At 36.8% G+C, this 19,305-nt stretch overlaps 3 protein-coding genes across 5 annotated transcripts; all 3 read left to right on the forward strand.

The window, feature by feature from the left end:
• The first annotated feature begins 215 nt into the window (after positions 1 to 215).
• LOC110763907 (alpha-galactosidase 1) lies at positions 216 to 3,725 on the forward strand. Its single transcript, XM_021966804.2, has 15 exons — positions 216 to 620; positions 1,087 to 1,145; positions 1,254 to 1,310; positions 1,394 to 1,428; positions 1,515 to 1,618; positions 1,740 to 1,815; positions 1,914 to 1,972; positions 2,094 to 2,159; positions 2,244 to 2,327; positions 2,413 to 2,477; positions 2,572 to 2,654; positions 2,737 to 2,827; positions 2,935 to 2,984; positions 3,104 to 3,244; positions 3,367 to 3,725. Exons 1-15 carry the CDS (start codon positions 412 to 414, stop codon positions 3,457 to 3,459), a joined length of 1,272 nt encoding a protein of 423 aa, XP_021822496.1. The 5' UTR covers positions 216 to 411; the 3' UTR covers positions 3,460 to 3,725.
• Positions 3,726 to 4,792: 1,067 nt separating this feature from the next.
• Positions 4,793 to 7,656, forward strand: LOC110763887 (structural maintenance of chromosomes-like protein, putative (DUF3531)). Its single transcript, XM_021966772.2, has 7 exons — positions 4,793 to 5,411; positions 5,530 to 5,703; positions 5,840 to 5,918; positions 6,033 to 6,092; positions 6,966 to 7,087; positions 7,177 to 7,248; positions 7,341 to 7,656. Exons 1-7 carry the CDS (start codon positions 5,080 to 5,082, stop codon positions 7,441 to 7,443), a joined length of 942 nt encoding a protein of 313 aa, XP_021822464.2. The 5' UTR covers positions 4,793 to 5,079; the 3' UTR covers positions 7,444 to 7,656.
• Positions 7,657 to 8,123: 467 nt separating this feature from the next.
• LOC110763901 (katanin p80 WD40 repeat-containing subunit B1 homolog KTN80.4) lies at positions 8,124 to 17,471 on the forward strand. Of its 3 annotated transcripts, none has more exons than XM_021966794.2 (20): positions 8,124 to 8,378; positions 8,473 to 8,588; positions 8,726 to 8,967; positions 9,148 to 9,278; positions 9,484 to 9,601; positions 9,766 to 9,992; positions 10,138 to 10,240; positions 10,891 to 10,961; positions 11,068 to 11,142; positions 11,212 to 11,355; positions 11,459 to 11,687; positions 11,861 to 12,391; positions 13,847 to 13,906; positions 13,984 to 14,105; positions 14,399 to 14,533; positions 15,188 to 15,262; positions 15,402 to 15,514; positions 16,524 to 16,640; positions 16,745 to 16,813; positions 16,930 to 17,471. In XM_021966794.2, exons 3-20 carry the CDS (start codon positions 8,940 to 8,942, stop codon positions 16,991 to 16,993), a joined length of 2,412 nt encoding a protein of 803 aa, XP_021822486.1. In that variant the 5' UTR covers positions 8,124 to 8,378; positions 8,473 to 8,588; positions 8,726 to 8,939; the 3' UTR covers positions 16,994 to 17,471. The 3 variants fall into 3 exon arrangements, with proteins under 3 accessions (XP_021822486.1, XP_021822488.1, XP_021822487.1); XM_021966796.2 differs by having other exon boundaries at positions 16,933 to 17,471; XM_021966795.2 differs by having other exon boundaries at positions 8,473 to 8,576.
• Positions 17,472 to 19,305: the final 1,834 nt, after the last annotated feature.

The raw sequence follows: 19,305 nt of genomic DNA on the forward strand, positions 1-19,305 counted from the left end.
ATAAGTGAAAAAGGGTGGTCAAAATAATAGACAGCTGGCATCATAATGATTGGTGTGGGATACTGAGGTGTCTTGCTGACCCTAGCAAACTTGAGGGATGATTGCTTTCTAAATAAAGGCAAATTCTAAATATATATTTTTTTCCATTTTCAATTTTAGTTCATTTGTAGTAGTTGTTATTTTTTAAATATACATAATGGAAAACTAAAAAATAAAAAGGTTATCCATAAAACAAATCTTCTTGTCAAAATCAAAGTCAACAACAGAGTCATGTTTTCAGTTTTCATTAGGTTAGAGTCTAGACTGGAGAGAGTGTAAGGAGACTGGAGAGCAGTAGAGGAGAGGGAGTGATAGAGTAAGAGACAGCAAAGAAGAAGAAGAAGCAGACGCAGAGTAGTAGTATTGGTAGAAATGTTGAACATGAGGAAAATGGACGCCGACGGTGCAGTAGTGCCAACAACGACGATTGTGATGGCGTTGATGCTCTGCTCATTTATATCACCACCCATGTTAATGGGTGTTTCTGCTTCGCAGAGAACAAGAATGATGGTGCCAGAAACCCAAGAGCAGCACAGACGGAATCTGCTTGCCAATGGGCTTGCAGTGACTCCTCCCATGGGGTAAGCTAAGCTAGCTCTCTCTCTGCTTCTCTCTCTGTTTTTAGTTGGTTTTAGCTAGCTGTTTCGGTTATCAAATATCAAGGATTCACTCATCTTTCTGCAAAATTAGTGATTCCTCTCTGTTTTGTTCCCTTTCTGAATTGCAGTGATGCTTTGTTTTACTCCTCCTAGCACTTTTACTCTAGTAATTCGAATGAGTGTCCTGAACTATGACAGGCATTCTAAGTTCTAACTATGTATGTTACATTCGTTTCATATACATGTCTGTATACTAATCCCCTATTTGATTTTAATAATAAGGGAAAATCTCATCATTATTTACTACACAGTGATTCCTCTCGCATTTGTAGTTATGAAGTTGTGACCCTTCAAATGTCTCACGGCTGACTGCAATTTTCATTTTCCTTATATTTTCACTCCTTTTCAAATACTTGTGGGATTAATCAGGTGTTTTCTTTTTTATCAGGTGGAATAGTTGGAATCACTTCAACTGCAAAATTGATGAGAAAATGATCAAAGCAACCGGTAACTTTAACTTATGCCTAATCTGTAACCAAAGCTCATGCCTAATCCAAGCTTCATATACTAATTTATTAGGGTTTAATAATGCTTCTTGTTTCTCTGGTTTGACAGCTGATGCTCTGATTTCCACCGGTCTCTCTAAACTTGGATATACCTACATTAACATAGGTACATTGCTATTTTCTTTTTCTCTTCGTAATTTCCAATTTAGTCAGAAGATGATGACATACTTCATTTCTTGCTATCTATAGATGATTGCTGGGCCGAAATTGCTCGTGATGACAAGGTTCTATTTTTAATCATAAACAATCCGGCTTTTAGAATGGTTAAAAAAGATATGGAGATTTACTAAGTATGAGATTTCAAATTCAGGGTAATCTAGCGCCCAAGAAATCAACCTTTCCATCAGGCATTAAATCTCTTGCGGATTATGTCCACAGTAAGGGTCTTAAGCTAGGAATCTACTCAGATGCAGGGTAACATGACTCTCATACACTCCAATACAGAAAATATATGCTGCATATTTGTTGTTGAATGTTGATATATACTCATATTTGTTACAACTAAACAAATAGTGCATGCAATTATACTTTGCAGGTACTTTACTTGCAGCAAAACAATGCCTGGTTCACTTGGCCATGAAGAACAAGATGCCAACACATTTGCTGCTTGGGTATGATATGTTGAAATGATTTTAATCAGAAGGAGTCATGACATCTGCAATGATGATATTTGGTCATAGGATCTTGAAATACTGCAACTTTTTTGCAGGGAATTGATTATTTGAAGTATGATAACTGTAACAATGATGGCTCAAAGCCAACTGTTAGGTAAAATAAAATATCTATGATGATAATGCAGTAACGCTACTCATGTTTGTTCTTCCTGCCTGCACTTAAGTTTCCCTGTATTAGGTATACCTTAGATAAAGATTTCTATATCTTCTTGTAGATATCCTGTAATGACCCGAGCTCTGATGAAAGCAGGCCGTCCCATATTCTTTTCTCTTTGTGAATGGTAATGATCTTGTTTGTTAAAACTAAAAAATCATGTAATTGTTTTCTTTTTTGTTAGTAATCCCTAATTGTTCTTGTTTTTTAGGGGAGATATGCACCCTGCTCTATGGGGTGCTAAAGTAGGAAATAGTTGGAGAACTACTAATGACATTTCTGATACATGGGAAAGGTAGAAAAGTGTGCTACCAATGAACTCTCAAATTGGTCTTCTATATGGGTCGCACATAATACTTTTCTTGCATTTCCCTTGGCAGTATGGTCTCTAGAGCAGACATGAACGAAGTTTATGCTGAATTTGCCAGACCTGGTGGTTGGAATGGTTAGTATTCTAATGCAACTATGCTTTACCTATACTGTCATTTAGGCACATTGTTGATGTTTCAGTAAGAGATTTATCTGCTGAATTTCAACAGATCCTGACATGCTTGAAGTGGGGAACGGAGGAATGACAAAAGATGAATATGTAGTCCATTTTAGCATATGGGCCATTTCTAAGGTACCATAAACATTTTCTCTTCTTTTATATGATATGTGCAGTTTAAGGTCATCGGTTTGGTAACACATAAGCCATGCTGCAGGCTCCCCTTCTTCTTGGTTGTGATGTGAGAAATATCACAAAAGAGACAATGGAGATCGTTGCAAATAAAGAAGTTATCTCTGTAAACCAAGGTAACTAACTACAACCTTTAGATAGACACTTGTTTTCCTTCCTGGTGACTGAACGAGTTTGCATTAATAGAACCCAGAATTGTAACTGTGTTGATTAACTGTAACAGATCCACTTGGTGTGCAAGCCAAAAAGGTCAGAATGGAAGGAGATCTTGAGGTAAAATTGAAAATGTCAGCAATCTCTTCTGATATATGTAGGCTGCTGTTCTGCTTCCGTAAGAATTCTGTCACTGTCTGTGAGATTGATCAACTCTCAATTTTATTTACTTTGAACAGTTTTGGGCTGGTCCGCTCTCAGGCTACAGAGTAGCTTTACTCCTTGTCAACCGAGGTGCTTTGCGAAATTCCATTACAGCTAACTGGGATGATGTTGGAATCCCCACAAACAGTGTTGTTGAAGCAAGAGACCTTTGGGAGGTATAACCTATAATTATCTGGTCTAACATCAGGCCTTAATTAGCATTCTTTCTCAGTTCTTCCTACTCCGTTGCAGCCGTATTGTATTGTGAGATATTTACTGATATGTATCTGTCATGCAGCACAAGACATTGAAGGCACGATTTGTTGGAAACTTGACAGCCACCGTGGGCTCTCATGCATGCAAAATGTATGTTTTGAAGCCAGTCTCGTAACCATGAGTTTAGTTGGATTGGAATGTTGATGTTGCTGTTGATCTCTCGACGGCCCAACTATATATCTAATGTCACGCTCATGGTTTACTATCCACGAGTTCCTATTTGGCATTTTACCAAAACTTTATTTCCAATTAATAAAAGAATCTGGAGGAAGCAAAGCTCCTCTTCTCCACTGGTTTATGTGTATCTTCCCATTTTCTGGTGGATGGACATAAGGAATGAGTAACTCTTATGCAATGTGATCTTTTTCTATTTTTAATCTATGACCTACCTCCATGCGCTTAACCTTAACATGACTTAAAGTAGTACTGTAAATTGATGCGTTGAGCTATGAACAATTGAGAAACTATGCTTCGATTTCTACGACTCCCAGACTTTTCAAGATAGATCAAACCAACTGTTCACTTTTCAGGTATGAAGGGGGATTCGAACTCAGACTTCTTCCCACATCGAAGAAGGGGATGAAGGGAAAAATTGAAATGGAACTCTCCCCGAAGCTATATCCTTCACAAAACATCCATGAGGAGTGAGATGTGAAAGTTATGTGACATTGATTATCAGAAACAACTTGATGAACAAATAAAATATTGTGGGAAATATTAAAACATGTAAAATATTGTTGAGTTTATCGAGAATTTGAAATAGAGGCAACATGTGTGATATTTAAACATTGCCCTTTACCCTCAAACACCTTATTCATGGATGTACTCAGACGGAGTTTTTGAGCATTTAATAATCTTTTGTATGGTTTAGATATGTCTAAATGCAAGTAAATGCGTCGGTTTGACTTGAGTCCTAACCGAACCAACAACAAAAGTTTTGAGTTGAGCCCTAAGATCGCAAGTTGGATTAGAAAATCCAATTCCGACTGATTTCGTTTCAAAAATTTCCGATTTTGGCAAGTCCAAATAAATTTTGACATCCTAAAGTTATGAAATCCGAAAATTCTGATAAAAATTGAATTGGAATTAGAATGTATCTAGATATTCCGAAAAATTTTGAATTCTGAAATATATTGGAGTTTCAAGCTTAGACTACACACAATTACTAATTTCATGTTGAACTAAATATAATTTGATGACCAAATAGATCTGGACAAGTTATTTCATAAAGGATAACAACATATAAGTACTAATGTATAATATTTTTACAAGCTTAGCTTAATGTATGAGTTTTTAATTTTGAGTCGATTTTAATCATTCAAACGGTTGGGCATTTTTAGAATTTTGAAATAATTTTTGAAATTTTTCAAAACAATTTGAAAATATATAAGTTTCGAAATATTCCAAAACTTCCGAGTTTCCGAATTGGAATGGATATTATTCCAAAATTTTTTAGAATGAATTTGGAATAGAATTTTCATTCCGAATATTTTTGGATTGAAATTGGAATCTCCTAATTCCAATCTGATCTGTCTGAAAATCACCCCAATTCCCGTATTCATAGAATGGGCTTTGAAGTTTCCGGCTTTGGTAAACAGAATGGGCTCTTGCTCTAGTAGAGAAAGTATCTCATTAACTGCGCTCCTGCGGTTGCGGGAGATAAAGAAAAAAGAGAATATGGAATTTAGAAACCCATTTTCTCTTGTCAAAGAGAATAGAAGAGTGGATAAATGAAATGAAGGCGGCCATAGCCACAGGAGCCAAGGGCGGGTTTATACTCCCGTATAATAATAGTAGTAGAACTGAAGAATCCCACTGTCATTTATGGAAGAAGAAAACGGTCTACCCCAATCCCAATTCCTATCTGCCAAAGCCACCTCGGCTCTTATTACTAGTATGTGCCACTGCCAATGGCACCAATACCAGTACCAGTGAGCTGGGTCTGGGTGGCGGTGGTGGTGCCAAAGGCTCAGGAACCACTGCCAGAGGACGCAGACTTCTTAAAATTCGTGAAGAGAAGAGGAAACGCGAGCACGATCGCCTTCACAACTACCCTGCCTGGGCCAAGTAGTGCTCTCTCTCTGTTTTTCCTTTTTTTCTTTTTCTTTTTCATATTTATTATTTATTAATTTGTTATGTATTTCCTGTTGCCTGTTGGGTCTCTCTCCCTCCCTCCCTCTCGCAGAGTGTTGGAAGACGCCTGCAAAGACGATGCTGAGCTGCGAGCGGTTCTTGGAGATAGCGTTGGCAACCCTGAACTCATGAGGAAAAGGGTTGAAGAAAGAGTTCGCAAGAAGGGTAGGGACTTCAGTAAATCCAAAACCGGTTCTGTCCTTGCCTTCAAAGTCACCTTCAGAGAGTAAATTTCTCATCTTTCTTTCTTTCTTGTCTGCATAACGTAGCTTAGTGTTCCATTTGATTTGTAAAATTTAAAAAAAAAATGCAAACTACGCTTTTTCTTTAATATTATTAAATGTTCTTTTGGTGCCTGGCAGCTTCAATCCTCTTGATTCCTACATATGGTTTGAATTCTATGGATCGCCATCTGATCGTGACGTCGAGCTCTTTGGCAGTGTATTTCCAATTGCTTCCTTTCTGTATTTTGAACATTAGGCCTTAGAAAAACACTCTTTTTTCCTATCTGGATGATTTATTATTTCCACTGATTCTACTGGGAAATTTATGCAGGTTATTCAGTCATGGTATGTTATGGGACGCTTGGGTGCCTTTAATTCTACTAATCTGCAGGTTCGTCCATGGCCTGCTATGACTAACTTTGTTGTTTTGTGAGTTATTATCGCTTAAGACCTTAAGTTCTTACAACTTTACTGAACATTTGTAAAATGGTATATTGGTAATTCTGAATAATTTAGCCGGATTGGTGATCTTAAAATGGTATATTGGTATTCAACATATGAAGATATGATGATAGGAGTGGCGAGGGGTTTTGACTATGGGGGGTGATCAGGGGTTTTGTGGCAATCATGGTAATGCTAGTGACATATATAACAACATCCTGTTGTCAGAAATGCATACACTCCTAGTAATTACAGTCAGCCTTTTGATAATGAACCATTTACAACTTTCAAAAAGGAACCTGTTTCTTGTTTGCCTCACTGGGCTTATAACATCTCATTCTTATTCATCAATGCGTCATCCGGTTGCTGAAAATTTGGGAGGAAAAGGATTTGCAGTATAATACAACTGGAATTTGGGTGTAGACCAGTAAAAAGTGGAAGAGATTTGGTTTCTGAAGTATTTGTGTTGTGTTGCATATTTTTTATACCACAGAATCTAATACAACTGAAGTCCCTATCACATCAGTTTGGCATATTGTTGGCGTTGTTGGTATTAGATTGTAACATAGTATCAATTATATGCTATGCAGAGTATTTTTGTAGATGGTACTTGGCTATGCGAACAAACTGAGTTCATTATTCAACTAGCTTACAACTTTTTTTTCCTAACGCAAGAGGCAATTGTATCAGGTCCTTTTGCTTTATAAAACATATGCAGAAACTTGCAGAAAGTGCTTCATCTTGTCAATTGCTTTAAAATTCTAGTAATAGTTGTTGCTTTGTGTAAAACAATTGAAATGTGCTAATATAGCATTGATGGCAGCTTGCAAATTCTTCCATGGAGTATAATCCCCTCTATGATGTGGATAAGGGTTTCAAAGTGATGCCATCTTCATTTCATGATATCAGTGATGTTGAGTTTCAGGATAACTGGGGTCGTGTTTGGTATGCGTTGCAGAACTTAGTTGAATTTTTGTTTTGTAATACTTTGTAATTCTTGTCCATGTGATAGTTCAAATATAAATGTACAACAGGGTAGACCTTGGTACAGCTGACTATTTTGCCGTGGATGTGCTCCTCAACTGCTTGACCGTCTTGAGCTCAGAGTAAGTCTGAATAATCTAAAGAGAGATGTCTCAATCTTTGACTGGACGGATATTGACTACATTGCGTTGTTTCCTTGCTTTATTGTTGGCAGATATCTAGGCATTCAACAGATAGTTTTTGGTGGGCATAGAATTGGTGATTGGGAAGAGGGGATGACCAACACAGAGGATGGATACAAGTACTTCAAGATCTGAATATATTCAGATATAGATGTTTCTGAAAGTAGTCCTATTTCGATGGCTTGAGGTTGACAACTTCATAACATGTATTTTACGCCATAGAATTATCGTGTCCCGTATTTTATCGTTACCTCTTCCGAGGGCTTAGAGTAAGCAATTTGTGATCATGTACTTATACAATTTGCGTACTTTTTTAAGGTCAAGCTATGAAGCATCTATTTTTATTTTTGGGTCCGAGTTCAGCATCTAATTGAAGTTGTAAAGAGTGGCTCCCACATAGATTGATTAAATAGTAAACTGATAAACCAAAACAACAAAAATGAAGAAAAGGCTTCTCATGAAGAAAAGGAAAATAAATATAGAATAAAAAGGTGAGAGAGAGTTGAGGAAGGTGAGTGATGGGTGGGTAGTCTGTTTTATTTTGATTTGGGAAAGGAGGGAGAGAGACCCAGCTCTCATTTTAAGATTATTGATTTATCTTCCGGAACAAGGCTACTTTGGAAAGAAGAAGAAGAGGATTTTAATACAATACAATACTTCCTCCAAGTGTTTTTTATTTTTTATCATTCGATAAACTTCAAAGTACAATTCCAATAAAACAAAAAAGAAAAAAATATCAAACAAAAGCCAAAAATAAAATGTTATTATACATTTAAGGAGGGCGGAGGGTGACTCAATTCGTGACAGCGCCTTACTCTGCATATGCGTATTTACTCATATATTGGCACTGGCCCGCCGCTGCCTTTTTATTTGAGCAACCAAAAAAAAAAGAAAAAAAAAAGAAAGAGAAATAGAATAGAAATGGACTGAGGAGGAGGAGGCTGGGAAATGATGTGGAGTTGGAAGCAGAGAAATAGAAGACGACGAGGAAATCCATGCCTTTGCCTTTGCTTATAATACTCAGTCTCTGCCTGGCTGCGACAGTAACTTCCTCCTAGTTTAATTATCTTGTAAGAATACTCTATTACGCTACTGTTTCGTCTCTGTGTTGCGTGTGTTTTCAATTTTGACAAGAAAAAGAAGAGACTAAACCATGTAATGTAGAGTGTGAAGGAACAAGGCAGAGAGTCGAGACGGCCTCAACTTGAGCGGAAAAAAGGAGCCTCCAAGCCAAGGACCAAGCAACGTTGTTCATTTCCTTCCATAATGTACCTCATTCTGTGAGCTTCTACTGTTCCTCTTGAGTCTATTATTGTTATTATTATTTTTCTCTCTTCCTAGTCTCTAGCCTGAAGATCTAATCTATTCTATCCCTAAAGTCTGTCTGTAATAGAATTTTGAAATTTGAAATTTGAAGGTACGGATTGAATTCTTCGAGATCCGGCCTGAACAAGATGAAACCCCCATCAGCATCAGCATCCTCTTAATCAGCGCAAGATTTGATTTTTTTTTTCTAAGGGCGGAAGATTTGAGTTGAATGTGTGGAGTGGAGAGTTGGTACTGCTATATTTATTTACAAAAACGATAAACCTTGAAAGAATTGCTAGGGTTTCTCTTTTCTTTCTTTGCCAATGACTACTAAACGCGCTTACAAGCTACGTATCCTCCTCTTGATTTAATTATGTTCATGAAATTGCCATACAATCTCCCTCCCTCACCTGCTGATTGCACAATCTATATATATATTTTAATCTTTAAACACATGTATGTATGTATAAGTATCTGACTGAGAAGAATATGTATCCGAAAGTTTTAGCCTTAACCTGGGTTGTGGCTCAGAGGAATTCGTAGCACATTCTTCAACTGTGAATTGCCTTAAGATTGGCAGAAAATCATCCAGAGTTCTTGTCACTGGCGGAGAAGATCACAAGGTCAATCTCTGGGCCATTGGGAAACCCAATGCCATACTGGTAACCTTCTCTCCCTCTCTCGCTCGCTCTAGGCACATGTCTTTTTCTCCCCTCCCCTTAATTTAAAGATTTCGGCCCTCATCATATTATTGTAAGGTTAACTGACACAGATGCAAATTTTCCACAAAAATTGTATAATTATCAACTTGGACCGAATTCTGTTATTTTGTCGATTCTAATCTACTCAACGTGCCTTCATACCCAGAGTTTATCTGGACACACCAGTGGAATTGATTCGGTAGGCTTTGATTCTTCAGAGGTCTTAGTAGCTGCAGGAGCTGCAAGTGGCACAATTAAGCTTTGGGATTTAGAGGAGGCAAAGAGTATGCTGTTTATTTTTTACTCTGCAATATATTTCTTTAAATCATCAGAACAAGAGACTGCCCCTATCGAAACTGCACTGGCTGTTTTTCTAGATATCTACTGTATGCTGTCAAATTGTCTTTCATATATCTTTTTTGTTTTTGCAATGTGATTTTGTGTGTAGTTGTTCGCACACTTACTGGTCACAGATCCAATTGTATATCTGTGGACTTCCATCCTTTCGGGGAGTTCTTTGCATCTGGCTCGCTGGACACAAATCTCAAAATATGGGATATCAGGAAGAAGGGGTGTATTCACACATACAAAGGCCATACTCGAGGAGTCAATGCTATCAGATTTACACCGGATGGCCGTTGGGTTGTTTCTGGTGGAGAGGACAACACTGTGAAGGTTTGAATTGCTTTCGTCTTGAAAAATATTTGGTTTTATCTTCTTGGGCAATTATGGATGTTGATACATGTAACTTGTAGATAGTAAACCAAAATATGCCATTTGATTCTGACAAAATATAAACCAATATCTAATATTTTACCAGTTGTGGGATCTGACTGCTGGTAAGCTGCTGCATGATTTCAAGTGTCATGAGGGCCAGATTCAGTGCATAGATTTTCATCCCCACGAGTTTCTGCTAGCTACAGGTTATTGATACTTCTGTTTTTTAATCATCAGTTATGCGTTTTGCTTGCGTTATTAGCTCTATATTAGAATGCATTGTTTCCTGGCAATTGAAAATAGGTGTCGATATCCTTGGTGTGTCACAATAGTCCCTCAAGATATTGGATTTATATGTTTTAGTGCCATTTTGTCCTCCTACTGCTGAACATAGATCATTGCCTCATTGTAGGCCGCTTCTCCCTTGCTATAGATAGTAGTTTAACCCATTCTTTTCATTTCTTATGAAAATTCTAGGTTTTGTATAGCCATTGGTTCTTAACTGCATCATTTTGATCATTGAATACCCTGGTCTCTGGGGCTTTGCGTTGTTTAGAGTAGGTTTTCTGTACAATGGGCAGGACCAACTACAAAGAAGGACTCCCTCACTCCCTTGGGTTTAATAATTGCGACTTCTCTCTGTGACATAAGATGGAATATGTAGATACATCATACATCTAGGTTCTAAATCTTATCTTAGTTTTCAGCTAGTTTGCAACTGTTATGGTTAAAGATATGCATGGTTGAGCTTTTATTAATTTGTGAGACATTTCTCCTTTCTGTTAAGGGGTGGAAATACTTTCATCTATTAGACTCCACATCTGTTCCTTATGTATTATTTCTCATTTCCTTTCAGGTTCAGCTGATAGGACAGTCAAATTTTGGGACCTTGAAACCTTTGAGTTAATTGGCTCATCTGGACCTGAGGTATACCCCATGAATACTGCTAATGGTCCAAATTGCCAAGAAGCTAAGGTTTTCAGGATTTTCTTTCTATAAGGAGATTATTTGTCTAATTTCTAGTTTCTAACAGACAACTGGAGTGCGTTCTTTGACTTTTAGTCCTGACGGGAGAGCCCTACTCTGTGGATTGCATGAAAGTTTGAAGGTAAGCTCATGTAATCCTTCATACAAATCAGGGTTGTGAAATATGCATGCTTAAACTCTTAGTATGTAGGTTTTCTCGTGGGAGCCAATAAGATGCCATGATGCTGTGGATGTTGGATGGTCTCGATTGTCAGATCTTAATGTTCATGAGGGAAAGCTTCTTGGATGCTCATACAATCAGAGTTGTGTTGGAGTGTGGGTTGTAGACATCTCGGTATTACTCAGTTTATCTTTGTTCTTACATTGAGATGTTTTCTTGTTTTCTAGCTCTGGTGGTATTATCTATTGATATCAAACTGATCTGTTGCTTGGCATAGCGCATAGAACCGTATGCAATTGGTAATGCTAGCAGACTGAATGGGCACACAGAATCTAAACCATTGTCTGGCGGGAATCTGTCACTACTCAATGAGAATGCTGCTAAAAGTTTGGGTCGGCTATCTGTTTCCCAATGTTCAGATTCTTTAGTGAAGGAAACAAAATCTCTTGGAAGGTTATCAGTTTCTCAAAATTCAGATCCCACTAAGGAGCCAAAAGTTATTGCATGTAGGCAACTTTTTAACCTTTACTGTTTTTAATTTCTTTGTGGAGTATTTTTGTGTGTATCTATTGTAGATTTGTTTTATCATGGATCTTATCTTGGCCTCTTTACATGTCCTTTTGTTATTACTTCTCTGATGTTTAGACTTTTTATGTCTGGCTATCCATCCTGAATGAAGCTGCAGGAAATGTTCCTGGTACTCCTCAAAGGATCAATTTGAACTCCAGTCCAAAAACTATTGCGGCTACTTCAGCAGCAGTTCCTAGTGCAACAACCCTGAAGAGGAGTTCTACTAAGATCAATTCAACAGCCAATCTTCCAAGTTTTAACAAGTCTGATGTCATACCTGTAATTGTACCAAGAACTAGTATAAGATCAGAGTTGCCAGCTGAGTCCAGAAAAGAGGCCGGTGTTTCTGGGAGAACACTGGCATTTTCTTTGCAGTCAAAGGCAACTGATTTCCGGAAGTTGTCCAATAGCAGAGAAGAAGTGGATAAGCCAACTGTCTCTTCAGTGTCTGATTCCGCTGCTTCTAAGGCTACTGAATTAAGCAGTGCTGCAGATAAGAATGGTTTCTCAACAGTTATAAGTTCAACCCAGGGAATACATACTGCTGAAAGGAACACAAAGGATGACAGATATTTTGGACCTGGGAAGCATGAGACAAGTTCAATGATGGAGGCAACTGCGAGCTACCAGCATGAAAGTTGTATGTATCTGATCTTTAGTAGCACTCTTTCCACTCATAGCTTTTCCATCACAGAACATAAAATTAAAAAAGGGGGTCTGGGGGAGTCCACTCTTAATAGTTTTTTCTTTTAACTGTAACTTTAACTAAATTTAACGTAGAAAAAGAAACTTGTACTATACTTAGTGTTCTTAAAACAGTTTAAGTTTGTGACTCAGCCTCACACCGGAGGTGTTTTGAGTCTCAATTGAAACATCATTTCTTTTGTTAACTGTCTGAGAATATGTCACATGGATCAGATGTACATCCACCACAGGCAGGAGGCCTAGACCTACCAAAACAAATATAAATCATTAACCTGAATGATGACAAATCTGGTGGATATGAGAATGTTGTTTATTGTTCTGGTCATTATGAGTAATAAGTGTTAACAGTAATGGTGGTAGACTGGAGTAATGCAGTTCATTTGGTTCCATGTCATGGTTTTCACCAGGGTGTAGGATATTAATGGAAGTTCGGCATATTTAGTATATTTCCAATTTAGTGTAAATATGGATCTGGATTTTGGAGGTGCTTGTCAACTTTGGTATATATCTTATCTCAGTTTTACTTATGGATTTGAAGATGTTCACACATCAATGACATATCTATATATGAGCCATAATATTGTAAGTTTGATGGATTTTCTAGTTTCAGCTGTCCAAGCTTTCAATATGTGAAAATTATATTTATACTTTAAATTCTTTATTTCGGGCAGGATGTTGTAAATATTAGATTTCTAATCTCAGCTTCTCAAGCCATTCTGTGTGTTTGTGGTGTGTGAGTGGTGGAGATCTCCCTCCCCTCTGCCCCACCCCCTACTTAAATAATCGCTTTTTGGTACCACAATAATGTTATAGGTCTTCTTACACTAGCTTGGGAATCAAACAGTTAATTTTCACAGTCAGTTGCAAAGGTTGTACAAGACTGGTTGAATGAACCCAGCATACAGTCGAACCACAAGCCATCTCATTTCATTAAATGATTGGTAATCATTATTCCACATAGGTTTTTATCAAATAGTCACTCGAAGAAAGGGCCTTCTCAGACTAGTGTGAAAGCAAAGCAGATGGGCCTCTGAGCATGAAAATCATAATAACAACTACCCCTTTGATGATGGTATTGCCAGCAAACCCTTACTCTGAGGATGGATTCTCCATATTTGGATTCATTAATTGCAGTTAAAGGAACATGTGTATGTTTTTCATATTAAATGCTGTCATGTCCCATGTGCTTTAGCTTGGTTTCTCTGTTGCGTAATGCTTAATTCTATATTTTGTGTAATGTTCTCTCTAATGATTGATGGCCTTGTACTGTGCATGTGGTTTTGTCTATCTTAGTCATGTACATATGTCCTCTTGAGATGGAGTGTCATACTGCCAATGCTAAAGCTCCTGTTTTTTTCACCTTTGACCTTTATTCTTTTTTCTTATCTAGATGAAACTCGAGGGCACAAGGTGAGCAGAGATGCATACTCTGCTGAAGGTCAAAGAGGAGGTATAGCTTTTTACCTCTGCATCATTTCTATGACTAGTCTCGTGAAGTATGACTGAAGCTCTATATGGTATATCTAGGAAGAATGCGCTCACTTGCTGTGAATTGGGAGAAAAGAGATAGATATTCTAACTACGAGGGACCTACGCCCAATAGTACCCTGGGAACAGCATCTGCGGTGAACATTCCCCCTTTGAATGCGGTATTGCCACATTTTTGTTCTGCCTTTTTGTGACATCTTTCTTTCTTAACACGCATCACAAATTGCATTTAAGAAAATGGCAGACGAATAGCATTTCGATTTAAAGAATGACATTTAACCATAAGTTAAAACTTAATTGCCAATTTATTGCTAATTCTCAAAATATTTTTCTTTACTCATGATTTCATTTATGAGAACTGCTAGAAACCATGAATTGAATACCATAGTGGAAACCATGAACTTGTATAAGATCTATCATTTTCTCATGATAACTTCTGGATGTTTGTTTGAAGTTTAAGCAGCGAGGCTATCCTACATCTACTGAAAAAGAATTGGGGTCTGCTAGTGATGAGGATGCTATTGCAGATCTCATGGAAAAACATGACCAATTTGTTGGCTCCATGCAATCTCGTTCAACCAAATTACAGGTTATCTTTATTGATTGTGAGACTTTGCTTAAGTGTTTATGTGGTGCTGTTATCTTCTCTATGTATCTATTATTTCTTTACATGACCATTGGGTATTTTTGAGTTGATGGTGGGAGCTCAATGCTTGCTAATTGGGGTAGTCAATTTTGCTTAGCTCGTCTCTCTTGACCATTATTTATTGTATCCCATCTTTCTTTCTTTTGCATAATTTCTTTTCTTTCTTTTTTCTGTCCAAGAAGAGTCCATTATGTCCTCCTTTTGAAATTAAATTGCATGCAATACTTCTTTATTTAATTGTAGGTTTTGCTTGAGCTTTTTTTTTTTGTTATTTTTTTCCTGTTTGCAACATTGTGGCTACGAAGATGCAAGACCTTTTGAATGCTTCTTAGTAGCAGTTATATCAGTGTTTTGTGATACTAGCTTTAGGAATGGGAGAAAAACTAGCGAATAGAAAGGGGGCTAGGGTTTATGATAGATTTTAAAAATAATGGTACCACCTAACGGTTGCAAATGGAGTTTAGCAAGCTTTAAGAACAGCTGAGCTGCAATGAGGAATTACCAATTGTTGAAGTGTTGCTTAGTCACAATAATAATAGTGACGATTTGCAGACAGTATATATTTTACTGACAAATCTTGCGGGTAACTGTTTGCAGGTAGTCTATAGATATTGGGAAAGGAATGATGTTAAGGGGGTCATTGGTGCAATGGAGAAGATGGCTGATCATGCTGTAAGAATATTCTGTGGATTGGCTTAATTGTTTTTCTTAGCCCTCAGTTTCTAGATACTACTGAATGTGGAACAAATATCCCTTTTCAGTTATTGTGAGAACTTAAATATCTGTTTACTTTTTTGGGCTTTTAATCCAGGTCATTGCGGATGTAGTTAGCATTATGACAGAAAAAATTGACATTGTCACACTGGATATATGCACTTGTCTTCTGCCACTCCTCAATGGCCTTCTAGAAAGTAACATGGATAGGTAAGAATTTAAGCAACCTCTTCCTTTTTTCTTTTTCTTTTTTTAATTATTTGGGGTCTTTGTTAGGTAGCGGCCTTCTGGAAACTTAATGACATCAAATTGTTTCATGTGGAGAGCTTCTAGAAACTTTCCTTTTTTTTATTGTTTTTTCTTTGTGAGTTTTAGTTGTAGTCAACTGCACTGCAGTACTACAATCGTCTGAGCCATCTATTAAAAAAGTTTGATTTCTTGTCTTTTTCCTATTATTCTATCTGCCCGCCCCCAGTGTTTTCCCAACCCCAATGTGTACACATAGAAGTATCATCCACTCATTTGTTGTGGCATGTTCTCCTTAAATATGACTTGCTGTGGCTATTTGAGCTGGTCGCACTTTCGGGTTTGCAATTGGAAAAGCTGGTGAGCTTTGTCTATGGGAAATCATTCTAATATGTTATTTCTTTCAACTTTATATGCTTTGAGCCTTTGATATTATTTTATTTTTTTGTCTCTTCTTTTAGGAGTAATGTTGCCTGCAGAGATTATCCTTTTTTCTTTGTCCTTTTCTTCTAACTTAATTTTTACTCATAATATGGAATGCCATGTGGTTTTCTGGTGTACTGCGGAGGTTGAATGAAACTTGTGACATGCCATGTGAGCAATTGTGTTACTAGGTAGATGTTTTGTAAGAAGTAGAAGCAGTGCTGTATTGTTGCATGTAATTTCACCTAATGGGAACAATTGTTTAAAGAAGTGTGGAATCAAGAAAGAAAAAGGCGGGAGGGTGGGTTGTTGGTGGCTGTTGAAGAGGGGACTCTAATCACAATTCTCTCCAGGGATGGATGTACCTGGGTGATGTATTTTATGATCCTGGAATCTTTCATCTGCAAATTTTCTAAATTTGATAGGCAATTATAACATTCCTAAGGCTAATTGTGAAACAAAATCTCAACCAGTACTTATTGGATTTTGTGCTTGGAATCTTTCATCTGCAAATTTGCTGCTCATTATTTGATGGACTGACCGTATTCAGGCATTTAGGCATTTCTTTGGAAATGCTGCTCAAGCTGGTTAGAGTATTTGGTTCTGTGATCTATTCAACATTATCCGCATCATCATCTGTTGGTGTTGATATTGAAGCCGAGCAAAGGTATGCTTTGTTTGTTCTGATACACATTTTTCTTTACCTTATATTTGGATTTTAAGCATTGATCGCATTTGAGATGGCTTTCTATTTTGAATTGGTTATCATAGGCTGGAGCGTTGCAACAACTGTTTTATGGAGCTTGAAAAAGTCAAAACCTGTTTGTCTGCTCTTACCAGGTGCCTGTTTTCAAATTTTTTAGATTTTTAAAGTTGGCTTGACCACACTTTGTTTTGCATTTTAACTCATTATGCCAGAGATGCCAATATCCTTTTGTTCACTCTTTTGCCCATAGAAGAGGAGGATCAATTGCAAAGTCTGCACAAGAGTTGAATCTAGCTCTTCAGGAAGTTTCATGACTGAAAGTGAAAGTGCAGTCTGGAGGGAGTTTGTGCATTTTGGAGTTATGGACCCCTCTTCTTGCCACACCTGATGGCTGGCTATCGACGCGACGCTCTGTGTCTCGTGGGGCCTGGCTCGGGCATCCCCTGGTTGTACATTAATGCTAAGTGGAGTTATTAACTACAAGCTTATTCTAAACTATTCACTAAAACGAGAGGCTAATTGACATGTCGGTATACATCCTGTCTGCACGGTTTTGGGAACTACCAATCCATTTCTGCTCAGCGGAGAAGAGATACCACTCCGTTTCACACTTAACCGAATATGTAGCATCAAATTGTATCCTTTGGTTGCATCAGTGATGATTTAATTATTATTTTTTTAAATAGATACGTTCCTAATGTAAAAGATTGGTGCTACTGTAACAGGTATCCTGAAAAAAACTGCAAATGTGAGTAATGTCTTTAATATTAGATTCTTTCAAGTCCTCTTTCACCTCATTGTCAATGGTGAATTACATCTTTTTCGTTTTGTTATAATTACTTTCTTCCCTTGTTTGGATTCATAAAATAAAAACAAAAACAAAAAATTAGAAATTTCATGTGGGAAAAAAATTTGGAATTTTGAGCCACTAACAACCTACCGCCTTCATTGCCGCCACCACCTACCTCACCATCACCTCCCTGCCACCGCCACAACATTTAAATCTACAAAGCACCACCTCTCCCTGGACGCATGATGTGAATATCATAATCCACTGCCTTTTTCATAATCTGTCTGTACTCCTGTAAAATCTAAAGTAGGAAACACGGTTTTAGTATTTCGAATTGTTTTGCAATATAGAAGCTACTTGAATGATAAGAAAAACTGTGTTTAAATTATAAATACAAATTATGTAATGAGTGGTGCTATTGTCACCCAGTTTCTATTTTCTCCTATCATTACACCACCGCCTACAAATTCTACTCATCTCATCCCCTATAGTTTCTAAATTGCCCGTACTCATTCCTTCTATTTTTTGGGCAGTCAAACTTTAAGCAGATCAAGAGAGAGAGAGAGGGTGGGGAGATGGGTGGTTTGTGTGCTGCGTCTTTCTTTTTTCAGATTTCTCTTTCATTTTCTGATTGGAATTCACATGCCAAAATATAGTTGTTGGGTTACTAGGTGTGAATAGAATATCTATATAAAGTAAAATATTCTTATGGTTAAATTTTTTGAGTATAAATCGATTGGGGAAGGAAGATTTACAGAATTTCATTGGGTAACTCGGGGTTTTGAACTTTTGCCCACATGAGTGGAGGTGGAAGAGCTTAATCAACTGAGCTATAATGTTTAAGGTATTAAAAAACTATACCTACTGGCCTTATTTAGATAACTCAAAATTACCATTATTTAATAAATAATTTGAAAACACAACTGCTTTATTTTAAAAGAACAAATACGTAAAAAAGGTCTATTACAAAACAAGTAATTACTAAAAAAGAAATAAAAGTTCAGATCCAACAAAAATTATCCATATATAAAGATACAATAAAAGAAGAGATATTTAGTCATATACCCATTCTTAGCACTAAAATTATAAATAAACCCTACACCATTTAATTTCTATAAACAAGCCCAAAAAAAATCAAAAACATGACAGCTGGCCCTATTGAATTTAATTTTGATTATTAAATTACTTTGATGCCCTATTGAGTGTTTTGGGTTTTTTTTATGAGGTTTTGGGGTTGGATTTGTTTTAAGAAATCAATGGCAGTTTTGTAATTTAAAATAAGTTAAAAGCTTTTTTGTTATGGGGATATGATTTCCCCACTCTCCTTTTCTGCACTTACACTTGCTTATGCTTTTTAAATACTTTTAATCAATTTTGTTCTTTCTCTTTCCTATTCTATCCTTACCCTACATTAATTTCTTTTTACTTCACTTTTATATTAATTCTTTTTCTTTATATTTAATTTTCCAACTTGCACTCCATTTTCAGTAATTTTTTTTCTTTAATCGAGTAAGAAATTAAGAGTTTTTTCCCTATGGAGTGTAAGTTGGAAAATTAAGTATAAAAAGAAAGAAATAATATAAAAGTGAAGTAAAAAAGAAATTAATGTAGCATAAGGATAGAATAGTAAAGAGAAAGAACAAAATTGATTAAAAAGTATTAAAAAGCAAAAGGGAGTGTAAGTGGAGAAAAGGGAAGTGGGGAAATTAGCTCCCTTTGTTATGTTGTAAATGAGTTTTGGGTGTGTTTCTAAAGTTCTTTTCATATAGGATTTTTTTATAATTTAGGCTCCTATATTGGGTATAATAGTGAATCTCTCATAAAAGAATTTTAAAA

The sequence above is a fragment of the Prunus avium genome, chromosome 1 (genome assembly GCF_965620075.1).
Source record: "Prunus avium chromosome 1, drPruAviu1.hap1.1, whole genome shotgun sequence".
In the NCBI taxonomy this organism is placed as follows: Eukaryota; Viridiplantae; Streptophyta; class Magnoliopsida; order Rosales; family Rosaceae; genus Prunus; species Prunus avium.